Source organism: Capsicum annuum, unplaced genomic scaffold (genome assembly GCF_002878395.1).
Source record: "Capsicum annuum cultivar UCD-10X-F1 unplaced genomic scaffold, UCD10Xv1.1 ctg4455, whole genome shotgun sequence".
NCBI lineage: Eukaryota > Viridiplantae > Streptophyta > Magnoliopsida > Solanales > Solanaceae > Capsicum > Capsicum annuum.
This window is the reverse complement of record NW_025852087.1, coordinates 49,003-62,859: the sequence shown is the minus strand read 5'-3', so window position 1 is coordinate 62,859 and position 13,857 is coordinate 49,003. Positions and strand designations below refer to the sequence as shown.

Genomic DNA, 13,857 nt, shown 5'->3' with positions numbered 1-13,857 from the left:
AGGTGAGAATGCACCTTGAATATTAAAATTGTCTTTAATAATCACAGTGTAATGACCCTTCAGGTCATTTTCCATATTTATGCTTATTTTCACCGTTTGAGCTTCTCCATAACTGTCCCAAGTCATTTATAACTTGCTGGGACTGAGGGTTCGGTTACCGGGCAGTTCGTTTGATTTTTAGAGTCAACTCCCTATTTAGAAGTCTTCGTTGGTTCCAAATGGCCACCGATCAAAAACTTCAGCTAAACAATCTCGGATGAAAATTTCAACTGCGCTAGCATATCCAAAATATCGATTTGAGTCTAGGTAGACCTTTGGTTTGGGTTACAATGCACCCGAGCTCATTTCGACCTATTAGTCGGAAAGTCATAAAATAGAAACTATATATGTGGGCCCCACTTTTTGCCTACACGACCTTGTATGGAAGTTTTGATAATTCCAATGGATTTGAATTGTGGTTTACACTCAAATTTCACTATTGGATCATATATTTTGGGTCCCGGATGAGTTCCGAGGGTCAAAAATAAATTTTTGACTTTGCTGTCGCAGGTACCGCGTCTGTTCGCCGAAGGGGTCTATTTATAGACCCAAGGTCACGATTTTGGGGATTTTTCTTTCACATTTGAGAACCTAAAAACCCTAAATGGGTATAATCACTCGAAATTGAGTCTTGTGGGTGTCTAGGGAGCTTGTTAAACATCCGGATTAAGGTAAGATTTCTTCACTTTATTGGTGAATTTCATTATTTTTGACCCTCGGAACTCATCCGGGACCCAAAATATATGATCCAATAGTGAAATTTAAGTGTAAACCATAATTCAAATCCATTGGAATCATCAAAACTTCCATACAAGATCTTTTAGGCAAAAAGTGGGGCCCACATATATAGTTTGGATTTTATGAATTTTCGACTAATAGGTCGAAATGAGCTCGGATGAATTGGGACTCGAACCAAAGGTCTACCTAGACTAAAATTGATATTAACTGCTCCAGCATATCCGAAATATTAATTTTAGTCTAGGTAGACCTTTGGTTCGGGTTCCAATGCACCTGAGCTCATTTTGACCTATTAGTCGAAAAGTCATAAAATTGAAACTATATATGTGGGCCCCACTTTTTGCCTAAACGACCTTGTATGGAATTTTTGATGATTTACCCAATGGGAGTAATATACTTGAGTTGGTATCAACGTGTTGTGGATCAGATTTGCGTGCATCAGTCTTTTCAGTTCAGTTGGAGGTCATTTAGCGGTTGAAGTTGAGGTTTGGTTGTTTGGGAAGTAAAGAGAGGGTGCAGGTTGAAAAAGGGATACCTGTGGTGAAATCCCTTGCAAGTGTTCTCTCATCGTGGAGGTTACTTGGGAAGTCATTCTTGAAGCATGCGGGCCCAGTAACTCATCACTTCGAGCCTTTGAGATTCTTTCTATTCGTTGACTTTTGGGGACGAAAGTCCTTTTAGTAGTGGATATTGTAATGATCCTTCAGGTCATTTTCCATATTTATGCTTATCTTCACCGTTTGAGCTTCTCCATAACTTCTCAAGTCATTTATGACTTGCTGGGACTGAGGGTTTGGTTACCAGCCAGTTCGTTTGGTTTTTAGAGTCAACTCCCTATTTAGAAGTTTTTGTTGGTTCCAAATGGCCACCGATCAAAAACTTTAGCAAAACGATCTCGGATGAAAATTTCAACTACGCTAGCATATCCGAAATATTGATTTTAGTCTGGGTAGACCTTTGGTTCGGGTCCTAATGCACCCGAGCTTATTTCGACCTATTAGTCGAAAAGTCATAAAATCAAAACTATATATGTGGGCCCCACTTTTTTTCTAAACGAACTTGTATAGAATTTTTGATGATTCCAATGGATTTGAATTATGGTTTAAACTCAAATTTCACTATTGGATCATATGTTTTGGGTCCCGGATGAGTTCTAAGGGTCAAAAGCAAATTTTTGACTTTGCTGTCGTAGGGTACTTCATCTGTTCACCGAAGGGGTCTATAAATAGACCTAAGATCATGATTTTGGGGATTTGTTTTTCATATTTGAGAACCTAAAACCCTAAATGGGTATGATCACTCGAAATTGAGTCTTGTGGGTGTCTAGGGAGCTTGGTAAACATCTTTTATCATGATTATCATTCGGATTAAGATAAGATTTCATCACTTTATTGGTGAATTTCATTGTTCTTGACCCAAAACCCAATTTAGCTTAGGGCTTGATTTAGCCCTAAATTTTATTTGTTTGCAACCATCAGTTGACGAATATGCTTCCTTGGTGATAGATGAACATTGGGTTGACCTCGGAAAAACGATTTCCGTATGTGGGACCCACTTGGACTTTTTGGTGTTATTTTTGGACCCGAAGCACAATAGTGCAATATGGGTATCGTTAGACTTGTATTGATGAGTAGATTATATTTTTGATAGTGTGATGACATTTTGGAGATTGTGAAGTGAAGCCGAGCATGTGGTGCTTGAAGTGTGATTTTGCGGTTTAGCCTTGAGGTAGGCTTCTGTCTACTTTTCTTCATGGATGATGTATGATATATATTGCGTGTGAATGTGAATGTTAAGATTGATATTGGATAGAATGACTTAGTATTGAATATACATATAAGTTTGGAGATTAGATAGGGTTTTGGACCCGTAGGTTGAATTACTAATACCGTTTAGAATCCTATTGCCTTCTCCCTAGTTTGGGTAAATTTGTAGCATGTATATGATATAATGCTATGCTCGGAATATGTTTTTAGCATTTGAAGCATGATTTATATATTTAGTCTTATTGGGCTAGTGTGATAGTTTTGGAACCCTAAGTTTGGTAGAGTTGACTTGAGTACCTTTGTTTCTAGTCGAAGTTACTATCTTAGGCGTTAATATGGCTTGCTTAATATCTATAGGATGAACTATATAACTTAGCCTAGTTTGGAGCATAGTATGCCTAATTATGGAAATTATGGATTAGAAGTGGGATCATTCGGCCCACTTAGGCCAAGATTTGTGTTAGCCCTTGTGGGCTTAGTTGCGGGTAGTAGATCTAGTTGAGACTAATGAGCCTTATTTATGAGAATTACTTGGTGAATTGATAAATTGTGATGATTTTCGTCGGATTATGATTAGTGGCCCATAGAGATGCATTTTCCTCTTTATTATGATATTTGGCCCCTAGAGATGCATTTTCCTCTTTATTATGATATTTGACCCATAGAGATGCATTTTTCTCTTAATTATAATATTTTACCCATAGAGATGCATTTTCCTCTTTATTACGATATTTGGCCCATAGAGATGCATTTTCCTCTTAATTATGATATTTGGCCCATAGAGATACATTTTCCTCTTAATTATGATATTTTGCCTATAGAGATGCATTTTTCTCTTAGTTACGATATTTGACCCATAGAGATGATTTTTTTCTTAGTTATGATTATTGAGATTATAGAGACGATTTTCCTCTTGGTCATGATGAGAAACCTATAGATATGAGATGTCTAATAGAGGCGATATGCTTGTTGATATTATGCCTCCTAGATGTGAGATGCCTCCTATATGTGAGATGATTATAGATATGCTACGGTTTATAAATATGATTATTGATATGAGTCCCAGATATGTATATGGGCCTAACCATGATTATGATGTTGTGATTATTCTGGATAAATTAGTGGGCCAAGGGCCTTGTTATAGTACTGATTAAATATCCAAGATATGTTTATCATTGTGAATGATGTGATTGCGATTTATGAATATGAATATGTATATGTTTGTATACACATCTCTCCGGTATGGGACGGAGAAAGATGCGGTATGATGCTTATTATTCCATTGATTGAATAATGGTGATGGAATGCATAGGTTTGGTACGTTCATGATTATTTATCATTATAAATGATGTGATTATAGTCGAAATATGATCTTATGGTTTTTCTTCTTGTTAGACGGTTAAGCTATGTGGTAACTAGTTTTCTATTAGCTAACTATTGCACTTGATGGCTAGGAAGCTAATGTATTAGTTAATGAATCTTACTTAGTTGGAACATGTTAGCTAATGATGGTCAGTTAATGAATGATGTCATTTAATAAAAGATGGTTAGGCGACAAGTAGTAATGTGTTGTCTAGTAATGATTAACAAAAATAGGATGAATAGTTGATAATAATGAATGGTGGATAAATGACGGTTTTAGTCTAATGATGAACCTAGACTAGATGTTAGACGTTGACTATTAAATGAATAGTGGTTAGTTGTAATCCTGTGAATAAGAATTATGTGAAGGATAATGTTTAGGCTAATAACTAGAGGTTATGTGATGACTAGCGAACTAGTGGTTTAATAATAATAAATGTTGGTTAGCTAATAAAGAGTAATTGGGATGTATTAATAAGATAGATATCTTTACGGTTATGAGTATATCGACTTGCGTCTGTGCACCTATTATATGCCTATATTTATGTGTCGAGAGTTATGATGATACATTGATACCCGACAAGGCCGGAGGATATTATGATGATATTGATACCTGGTTTGAGTCCGGAGGATACTATTGAGATGATATTAATACCTGGCAAGGCCGGAGGATATTATGATAATATTGATACCCGGTTCAAGTTCCGAGGATACTATTAAGATGATATTGATACCCGGAAAGGACGGAAGATATTATGATGATATTGATATCCGGTTCGAGTCTGGAGGATAATATTGAGATGATATTGATACCCGGCAAGGCTGGAGGATATTGTGATTATATTTATACCCAGTTCGAGTCCGGAGGATACTATTGAGATGATATTGATACCCATTGAAGCCGGAGGTTGATGACGATGATAATGTTCCTGATGAGGATAGTTGTGATGCATTGTGATATTGATGGTATATTTTGCATTCATTTCTGCATGCGCATCGCCTATCACCAGTATGCACCTATGTTTATCAGCCGGTATGGGACGGTTGCATAGATATGGGTGAAGAATATGTCTTGTGTTATTGTTTGTTGATTGAACCTTTCGAGTTTGGGGCACTGGGGGTACGCATAGGCTCGGCTAGGTATTTGGTTGTCCGGAGTAGCCGGTTATTTACGATGTTATTGATATTTTGTTATCATGGTTATGATCATTATTATGGCTAGCTTATGACAGATTGGCCATGGATCCGGTATTGGGATTGAGGTATGTCTTCGACCTTTGCTATCTTATGATTACATTACTATGCACGATTATTCTATGTCTAGCCATATGGATTAGAAATTCTGAGTATGTTGGTATTGAATCCTGATAGTATTATAATGAGGTCTTAAAATGAGAACATGACGATTTAGGTTATGTTTGAGATGACCTCCTGTTATATATATATATATATATATATATATATATGTCTAGCTATATGAAACCATGGTACTATCGGATATCCCTTCATTCATTGTTCATATTGTATAGTTGTTCTTTCGCCTTGTATATTACAATATATCTTTCTTTCGCTCTTTACTTGTATATTGACCTAGGATATACGGTATAGCATTGGCATCTATTGAATGTAGCCGGAATAGGATAGTTTACCTTGATTCTTCCTTGGTCCTTTTATTTTAGACTCTTGGACATAAACATGATAGTTGTCCCTTGTTATTCTCATTGACTTATTATATGATTTATGGTCTTTTGGTTGTAGTTTCCATTCTGTTTAGATGTTGTATATATGTACTTTATCTTTGGAGCTTAGTTGGCAGTTGCCTACTGAGTACCATTCGTTTGGTACTCATACTACACCTCTGCAGCCTGCAGATCATAGTACAAGTTATCGCCGTTGATGTGTGCATCGTGTGGAGTAGCCCTGATTCGGACACTTAGAGTGAGCTCCTGACGTTTGGAGTATTACTTATCTCTCTCCTATGTATTAGACTAGCCTCTAAGTTGTATTCAGAGGTAAGTTGAATCAGTGTATTTCTCCTTGATATCTCACTTTTGTACTCTTATTATGTTTAGAAGCTCTTGTACTAATACCACCAGGTTTTGGAATTCATCTATCTATTGATCTTTATCTCATATATTCCGCATTCTTTTTCTTATGTTATTAAGTAGTCCGTTACTAGCCGTTCCGGACTATAGGTTGGCTTGCCTACTCGTGGGTTATGGTAGGCGCCATCATGACCTGAAAATTTGGGTCGTGACACACAGGAATCCAATAAATGTAGATTTATGTGAACAACATAACAGTGATTGGAATCAGATAGTAAAATCGACAAAAACAGTGAACAACATAACAACGTTTGCAAATAAAATTATTCGGCAAGGTGTGAATTTGGGATAAATGCGTCTATTTGTGAAAATAATAGTAATTTTGACGTTCTTGGTATCATCAACCATAAAAGTATTCTCAGCGAAGTGGTATCAGAAAGACTTTTGAATTCACATATATTTCTTCATCAAAGCATAATATAGAGTATCATGTTTTTATACATCGAAATTATGATTTAATATTTAATAAAGGTGAGAAAAGAACATCTAACCTGATAAAGGTTGCAGGTATTACATAAATTTAGTCGAGGCACGCAAAAGCTGGGTCAAACACCACAATTATTAAAAATAATATTCTTAGCTTTTGACAAAAAAAAAAACCACTTCTCAGATTTGTCCTAGTCTTGGTGGGGAGCTTTACCTGATATTAGTTGTTGTTGGTGAGAGGTTGTAGGTATCCCATGGATTTTAGTGGAGGTGCACGAAAGCTAGCACGAACACCACGATTATCAAAAGTAATATTCTTTGTGGATACAAGAAGAAAACACTCTTTCCATGTGTCCTAGTCTTGACAGACATAGTTACACGACATCTAGTTACATGATATTTGATGCTAGTGCGAGGTTTCAAGTATTATGTGTACTTAATCGAAGTGCGGGAAAATTGGCCCGGACACCACCACAATTTACAGATCACATATATATTGTCAATATACAAGAGATTGACGTGCAAACAATTGATTAAGTACAAGTCATATTTGTATATTTAATATTATTGTTTAATTGATTGCTTTTTGTTTTGTTGGTGGTGGCCTTTCAAGTTCATCTGTAGCCAAGTTGAATAAAGAAACAATCTGCCCAAGTGAATACTTATCTCAACAGCACCAACTCATCATGAAGCATTTACAGAAATGAGCAGAATTAACAATTGAATCAGAAGACTAAGATGATAATGATTATTAAAACAATCCAAAAGTCAATGAGTAGTATTTTAATAATCTCTGAATTGTAAATCTGGATCTACATACCTATTTCATTCTTCTTTCATCTACACTTCATTTCGCAAACTACTTCAACTCCTCTGACAAAATCTTTGTGATCCCATAGATAGCATACTATCTTTGCCACTATTCAAGATTATTTCTCAAACAAGTGGTGAACGTCAAACAGTGAAAAGGTAAGATCACGTTGAAAGTCTCTTGTTTTTTTTTCTTTTCTAGTTTTCTCTACCTAGGTTTTTATTTTTCATTACGGCTCAAAGATACAACAAAGAGTTTTCTTTTGATTTATTGGAAGGAGAAGAAGGATGATGAGAAGAAACAGAATGAATTCTGGTGGAATTGATGGTTAAAAAGTTATTATTGGTCGTTAAAAAGTCTCTTCGGTGAAAATTGTTCATTAATTCTAGTGATTTCTTCCCATCTGTTCTAGTATCTAAACTGTTTGTTTCTTCTACATATTCACAAACTAACAAACTCTGAAAGTCTAAGTCAACTTATAATAGTTATTAGTTAAATTTAGTAATCACAATATTGTACGTAGTCTTACTGTTCTGATTGTTGAAGTAGAAATTTGAAATGTAAAAAGATGTCTACAATGTCTTAATATAATCCATATCACTTGTATAATAAATAGCTTACTTGTCTTTTGATTACAACTCCATATAACATAAAGATTTTTCTTTTGATTTTATTGAAATTATCTTTTAAAGATACTTCTAAGCAGTTTTGATTTGTTAAAAACCGATGATTACAGCATACTTGATTTTCTTCTAGTTCGTAAAACTCTATGATGATTATAGCATTTTTCTCTATCTTCTACCAGGGATTTCTATTGCTATGTAATTTTGTTCTCCTGATAAACTTTTTATATATCAGAACCTCAGAATTTGAAAGGAAGAGAACTTGAAAGATGCTTACAGCCATGGAAAATGAAGGAAAAAGAGAAAACAACCTTGTGGTAAATCATACTCGCTCCGTTCCTAAATAATTGTTGTTTCATTTTGGGTACACCCTTAAGAAACTATTCATTTCTAGAAAACAAACATGTTTTTACTAACTATTCATTTGACAGGTGTCATTTTCTGCTCTTCGCAAGGACGTGGTCGACGTTCTGGATTTCATGGAGAGGTTAAAGAATGAAGAAGATCAAAATGCTGTTGGCATGGCCGAACAAATTGACGAGCTGAAATTGGTGCTGACATTTTATTGTACGTACATCCAGCTTTCCCATTGTGATTTGGACAAGTTTGAACATGTAATGAGTGGTTCAAGACAAGTGGTTGAAAATCTGCTTCAACCAATTTTGGATGATGTTGACAACAACGTCAGGCGTAAATACAACATGGATCATGTCCTTCCTAGCCTCATGGATAATATCGATGAATGTATCACCTCGTGTCTTCGTTCTAAATCAAGTGCCACCATGACTGACGAGCAGTTGGACTTTCTCCTCCTGAATCTCCATCATCTATCCAAGTATCTTGCTGAACAGATATTTCCATTAGAGACTCAGTATGAGATTCTTCAGACTGTGTCTGGCAACATGAAAGATTTCCATGGGTTGATAGTGAATGGTTGCGTTGACCACAAAATTGTTCAATATGTCTTACCTCAGTTTCAACTCACGGCTGAGAGAGTTGGACGCTTCATTTGGGATGATCAAATTGTTGGAGACTCTCGTCTCTTCAAGATAGCTCATCTGTTATTGAAGACTATTCCAACTGAACTGGAGGTGTTGCACATATGTTATACGAATTTGAGAGCTTCAACTTCAGTAGAAGTTGGACACTTCATTAACCAGCTCCTGGAAACCTCTCCAGACATTCTTAGAGGATATCTGATTCATCTACAAGAGCACATGGTAACTGTTATCACCCCCAGTACTTCAGGGGCTCGAAACGTTCATGTCATGATAGAGTTCCTATTAATTATTGTAACGGATGTGCCCAAGGACGTTATTCATCATGACAAGTTAATTGATCTTTTGGCACGTGTTGGAGCACTTATCAGGGAGGTATCTACTCTCGTTCGTGACATAGAAGAAAGGTCAAGGAATGAAGAGAGTATTGATGAAACAAGTCGTGCAACTCTAGACTTGCTGGAAAAGTTTAAACTCCTCAAGGAAGATCTCGAACATGTTTATCTGAAAGCCCCAGAGTCATATCAATGTTGCTTCCCCATGAGTGATGGACCGCTCTTCATGCATCTGCTACACATTCACTTAAAAGGTTTGCTGGATTCCAATGCTTATTCAATTGCATTGATAAAGGAAGAAATTGGGCTGGTAAAGGAAGACTTAGAATTCATAAGATCTTTTTTCCCGAACAATGATCAAGAATTATGTGAAGATCTATGGGTACGTGTTTTAGATGCGGCATATGAGGCAAAAGATATCATTGATTCAATTATTGTTCGAGATAATGGTCTGTTACATCTTATTTTCTCACTTCCCATCACCATAAAAAAGATTAAGCTTATCAAAGAAGATGTCTCAAATTTACTTGAGAACAGGAATTTACTTGAGAACAGGAGGTTGGAAAACTCTCCCAAGAAGCCAGTTGAAAGCAAGTCATTGACGGCTAGTAAAATAATTGTAGGTTTTGAGGAGGAGACAAATTGGTTAATTAGGAAGCTCACCAGTGGACCAGCAAATCTAGATGTCATTTCAATCACTGGTATGCCGGGTTCGGGTAAAACTACATTGGTGTACAAAGTATACAATGATGAATCAGTTCGTAGCCATTTCGACCTTTGTGCATGGTGCACAGTCGACCAACAGTGTGACGGGAAGAAGTTGCTGGTGAAAATTTTTAATCAAGTTACTGGCTCGGATTTGAAGTTCAGCGAGGTAACTGATGTTGCCGATAAGCTGCGGAAACAATTGTATGCAAAGAGGTACCTAATTGTGTTGGATGACGTGTGGGATACTACTACATGGGATGATTTAACAAGACCTTTCCCTAAAGTTAAAAAAAGAAGTAGAATTATTTTGACGACCCGACAAAAGGAAGTGGCTTTTCATGTAAAGGGCAACACTAATCCTCTTAACCTTCGTTTGCTAAGGCCAGAAGAAAGTTGGGAGTTATTAGAGAAAAGGGCATTTGGAAACAAGAGTTTCCCTGACGAACTTTTGGATGTTGGAAAAGAAATAGTCCAAAATTGTAAGGGACTTCCTTTGGTTGTTGATCTGATTGCTGGAGTTCTAGCAGGTTTGGAAAAGAAAAAGTCTGTGTGGCTTGAAGTTCGAAATAATTTGAGTTCCTTTATCTTTAACAGTGAAGTTGATGTGATGAAGGTCATAGAATTAAGTTATGACCATTTACCTCATCACCTGAAGCCATGCTTAATTTACCTTGCATGTTTTCAAAAGGACACTGCAGTGGAGAGAATTACGTTGGAAATGTATTTGTGTGCTGAAGGGCTTGTTGAACAAACAAAGATGAAGAGTTTGGAAGAAGAGATGGAAATTTGTTTGGATAAATTAATTTCCAGTAGCTTGGTAATTGCTTGCAATGAGTTGGGCAATTTACCGAGTTGCCAACTTCATGATCTTGTGCATGACTTTTGTTTGATAAAAGCAAGAGAGGAAAAGTTGTTTGTCTTGATAAGTTCAAGTGATCCATCTTCTTCTTCTTCTTCAGAAATGATAGTAAACATTGATTATGATAAGGAGCACTTTGGGCCTAACAATTTCATCCTGCTCGATTCAAAAATGAAAAGGTATTCTGGTAAACACCTCTATTCTTTGGAGATAACTGGAGACAAGATGAAAGATCGTCTTTCTGATGCATGTCATCTAAGAGACTTGAGGCTTCTTAGAGTGTTGGACCTGAAGCCTTCTTTTATGATGGTGAAAGAGTCTATGCTCAATGAAATAGGCATGTTGAATCATTTGAGGTTCTTAAGCATTGGGACAAAAGTTAAATCTTTGCCTTCATCTTTCTCAAACCTCTGGAATCTAGAAACCCTGTTGGTTGAAAACGAAGGATCAACCTTGATAATATTATCGAGAATTTGGGATCTTGTAAAGTTGCGACAGCTGATCGTTGATGCTTGTTCTTTCTTTGATATGGATACAGATGAACCAATACTAATAGCAGAGGACTCAAAGTTAGAGAACTTGAGAGCATTAGGGGAACTCAAGCTTTCCTATTTGAAAGGATCAGAGGATATTTTCATAAGGTTCCCCAATCTTCAAAGGCTTAGATTTGTTCTCAAGGAATCATGGGATTATTCAACAGGGCGATATTGGTTCCCAAAATTGGATTTCCTAATTAAACTTAATTTCCTCAGAGCAAAATTTGAAAGTTCAAACACAAATGACAATGGGCCCTCTTTAGCGACAAATTGGTCATGGGATTTTCATTTTCCTTCCAATTTGAAAATACTGTCGCTGTGGAATTTTCCTCTGACATCCGATTCACTATCAACAATAGCGAGACTTCCCAACCTTGAAGAGTTGGGCCTTATGAGAACACTCATCGAGGGGGGAGAATGGAACATGGGGTTGGAAGACACCTTTGAGAATCTCAAATATTTGAAGTTGTATGAAGTGACTCTTGCTAAGTGGGAGTTTGGAGAGGAATCCTTTCCTGTGCTTGAGAAATTAGAACTGTGGAGATGTCATATGCTTACAGAGATTCCGCCTAATTTTGGGGATATTGGTTCATTAAAACTTATCAAACTTGTAGGGAGCCCTCAACTTGAATATTCAGCTCTGGAGATAAAACAATATGTTGAAGATAACACGGGAGAAGACAAACTTCTGATCCTTGGCCCAGATAATATCCCGTTATCTAAGACAGGTTCTTCTCTATTGTTTTGCTTCTTAGAAACCAAATTTATGAGTGTTGTTTACAATTGTGTGATGAATTCTTAACTGAACTTTTTGTGAACGTTAAGTAGAAATGAGTAGAAAAGGCAAGCAATTGTTGTGATGCATGCTCAATTGTGCAGATAATGTGTATAAAAAAATGGTTTTGTTTTCTTGAATATTTGGGTCTTCTGTTTTCTTCTTTATCTTATAAACTATTCTTCTTATTTGTGTATGTGTGTAATATTGACCTTGATCAATATTTCGAAAATGACATTTTTTGCACTTTTTATGCATCAGATCCTGAGATTTGAGAACTTGAAAAGAAGGGAAGGAGAAGTTACTTTGGTAGAGGAAACAAACAACTCATCGGTACGTCATACAATAGTCATCCATATTAAATGTTATACATATGTTTAATGAATTGTAATTCAAAAGTTCATAATTTGAAGGATAAATTATAGAAATTTCTTTTTTTCCCACTAACCTTCCCTGCCGCCCGCAGTTCCTCCGCCATGCTTAGTTTACCTCCTTGTTGGATTGCCATTGCCATGCCCCGAACTGCGAGTTTTCTGCCACCACACTCCAGTGACTTCAACTGTAAGTCTTTCTTTTAAACATGCATGGAGTTGCACGCTCTCTGCTATTGGGAAAGAAGGAAGTGAAACAAAATTTCAGCGACCACTCTACTATATGAAAGTTATCCTATATCTCAGTTTTTCTCAAAGTTCTTGTTAATCCTTCAAGCAATACCATCATCACAAACATGTAAAACTCTTCAGGTACTGAAGTCATTGACAAATTCTGAGGCAACATTCGGCTTCATGTGCCTATTATTACATCTCAACTTTTCTGAAGGTTAATTCTTTTCCAACTTTGGATACTCTCATTTTCATCATTAATATCTTATAACCATGGTTTCTTTTCTGCTGGTGGTACCTTTAAGTTCATTAAGTTTGGTAGACCAGCACATACCACATGTAGGGCAATTTCAACTAGTCTATTTCCTTCAGAACCCTGATGCATTTGGTTAGTATCCCGAGAAAAGCTATCTGCTACGTTGTTTTCCAAGTGTGTTATCTTCAGTTTCATAATCATGCTAAGAGTCTGATGTTCAATATTTCTATATATATAGAGAGAACTGGTTAATTCTTTAGTGCTTTCTGAAATACAAATTTGACAGTGTTGGAATATAATTGCCGCTGCAGGAAGATACGGATGAGGATGGAAAATCTGTTGCTCAAAATAATTCAAGAGCAGCACGGACACATCACCCGTGCATCTTCCTAGACAGTCGAAGCAGAATCGACCGGCCGTTTTATGTCAAGCAATGAATGAAGTAACTCCTGATGTAACAGTAAAAGCAAGACCTGTCTGTGGGTGGGTCTATTTATTCCAATGTATTTAATTGATCCGCAAAACAAACTGTCTGTTTGTGAATACTATTCAGAAAATGAGCTGATGCTATAATCCCGTTTACCCAGAAAAATGTATTTTTGTACTTGTATTTTTTTAACATTTTTCCATATTGAATAAAAATGGGGTGGATTCCCTCCAACTAATAAAATGTAATTTAACATTTATAATTAACTTGACTTGACAAAATCTTGTGGATTCATGGAAGGGCCTATCCACAAGGGTGTAATGTAAGCATTTTTTGCAAGAGGTTTTTCCGTGACCTCCTAACAACAATTTTAACAGTTATTCCAATGTTTTACAAGTGTCAACTTAAATTGCCAATGTTAAAGTATGATCAATATTACTAGTATAATAATAAATGGCTACCAACTCTGCATCTAGTTGACTAACTAAATA

The 13,857-nt window shown here is 36.3% G+C and overlaps 1 protein-coding gene across 3 annotated transcripts; it reads left to right on the top strand.

Moving 5' to 3' along the window:
• The first annotated feature begins 6,988 nt into the window (after nt 1-6,988).
• LOC124892173 (putative late blight resistance protein homolog R1A-3) lies at nt 6,989-13,623 on the top strand. 3 transcript variants are annotated; one of them, XM_047403566.1, is made up of 7 exons: nt 6,989-7,405; nt 8,106-8,187; nt 8,302-12,034; nt 12,343-12,414; nt 12,548-12,642; nt 12,825-12,900; nt 13,251-13,623. In XM_047403566.1, the coding sequence occupies exons 2-4, from the start codon at nt 8,140-8,142 to the stop codon at nt 12,354-12,356; spliced, it is 3,795 nt and encodes a 1,264-aa protein (XP_047259522.1). In that variant the 5' UTR covers nt 6,989-7,405; nt 8,106-8,139; the 3' UTR covers nt 12,357-12,414; nt 12,548-12,642; nt 12,825-12,900; nt 13,251-13,623. The 3 variants fall into 3 exon arrangements, with proteins under 3 accessions (XP_047259522.1, XP_047259523.1, XP_047259524.1); XM_047403567.1 differs by lacking the exon at nt 12,548-12,642; XM_047403568.1 differs by lacking the exons at nt 12,548-12,642; nt 12,825-12,900.
• Nucleotides 13,624-13,857: the final 234 nt, after the last annotated feature.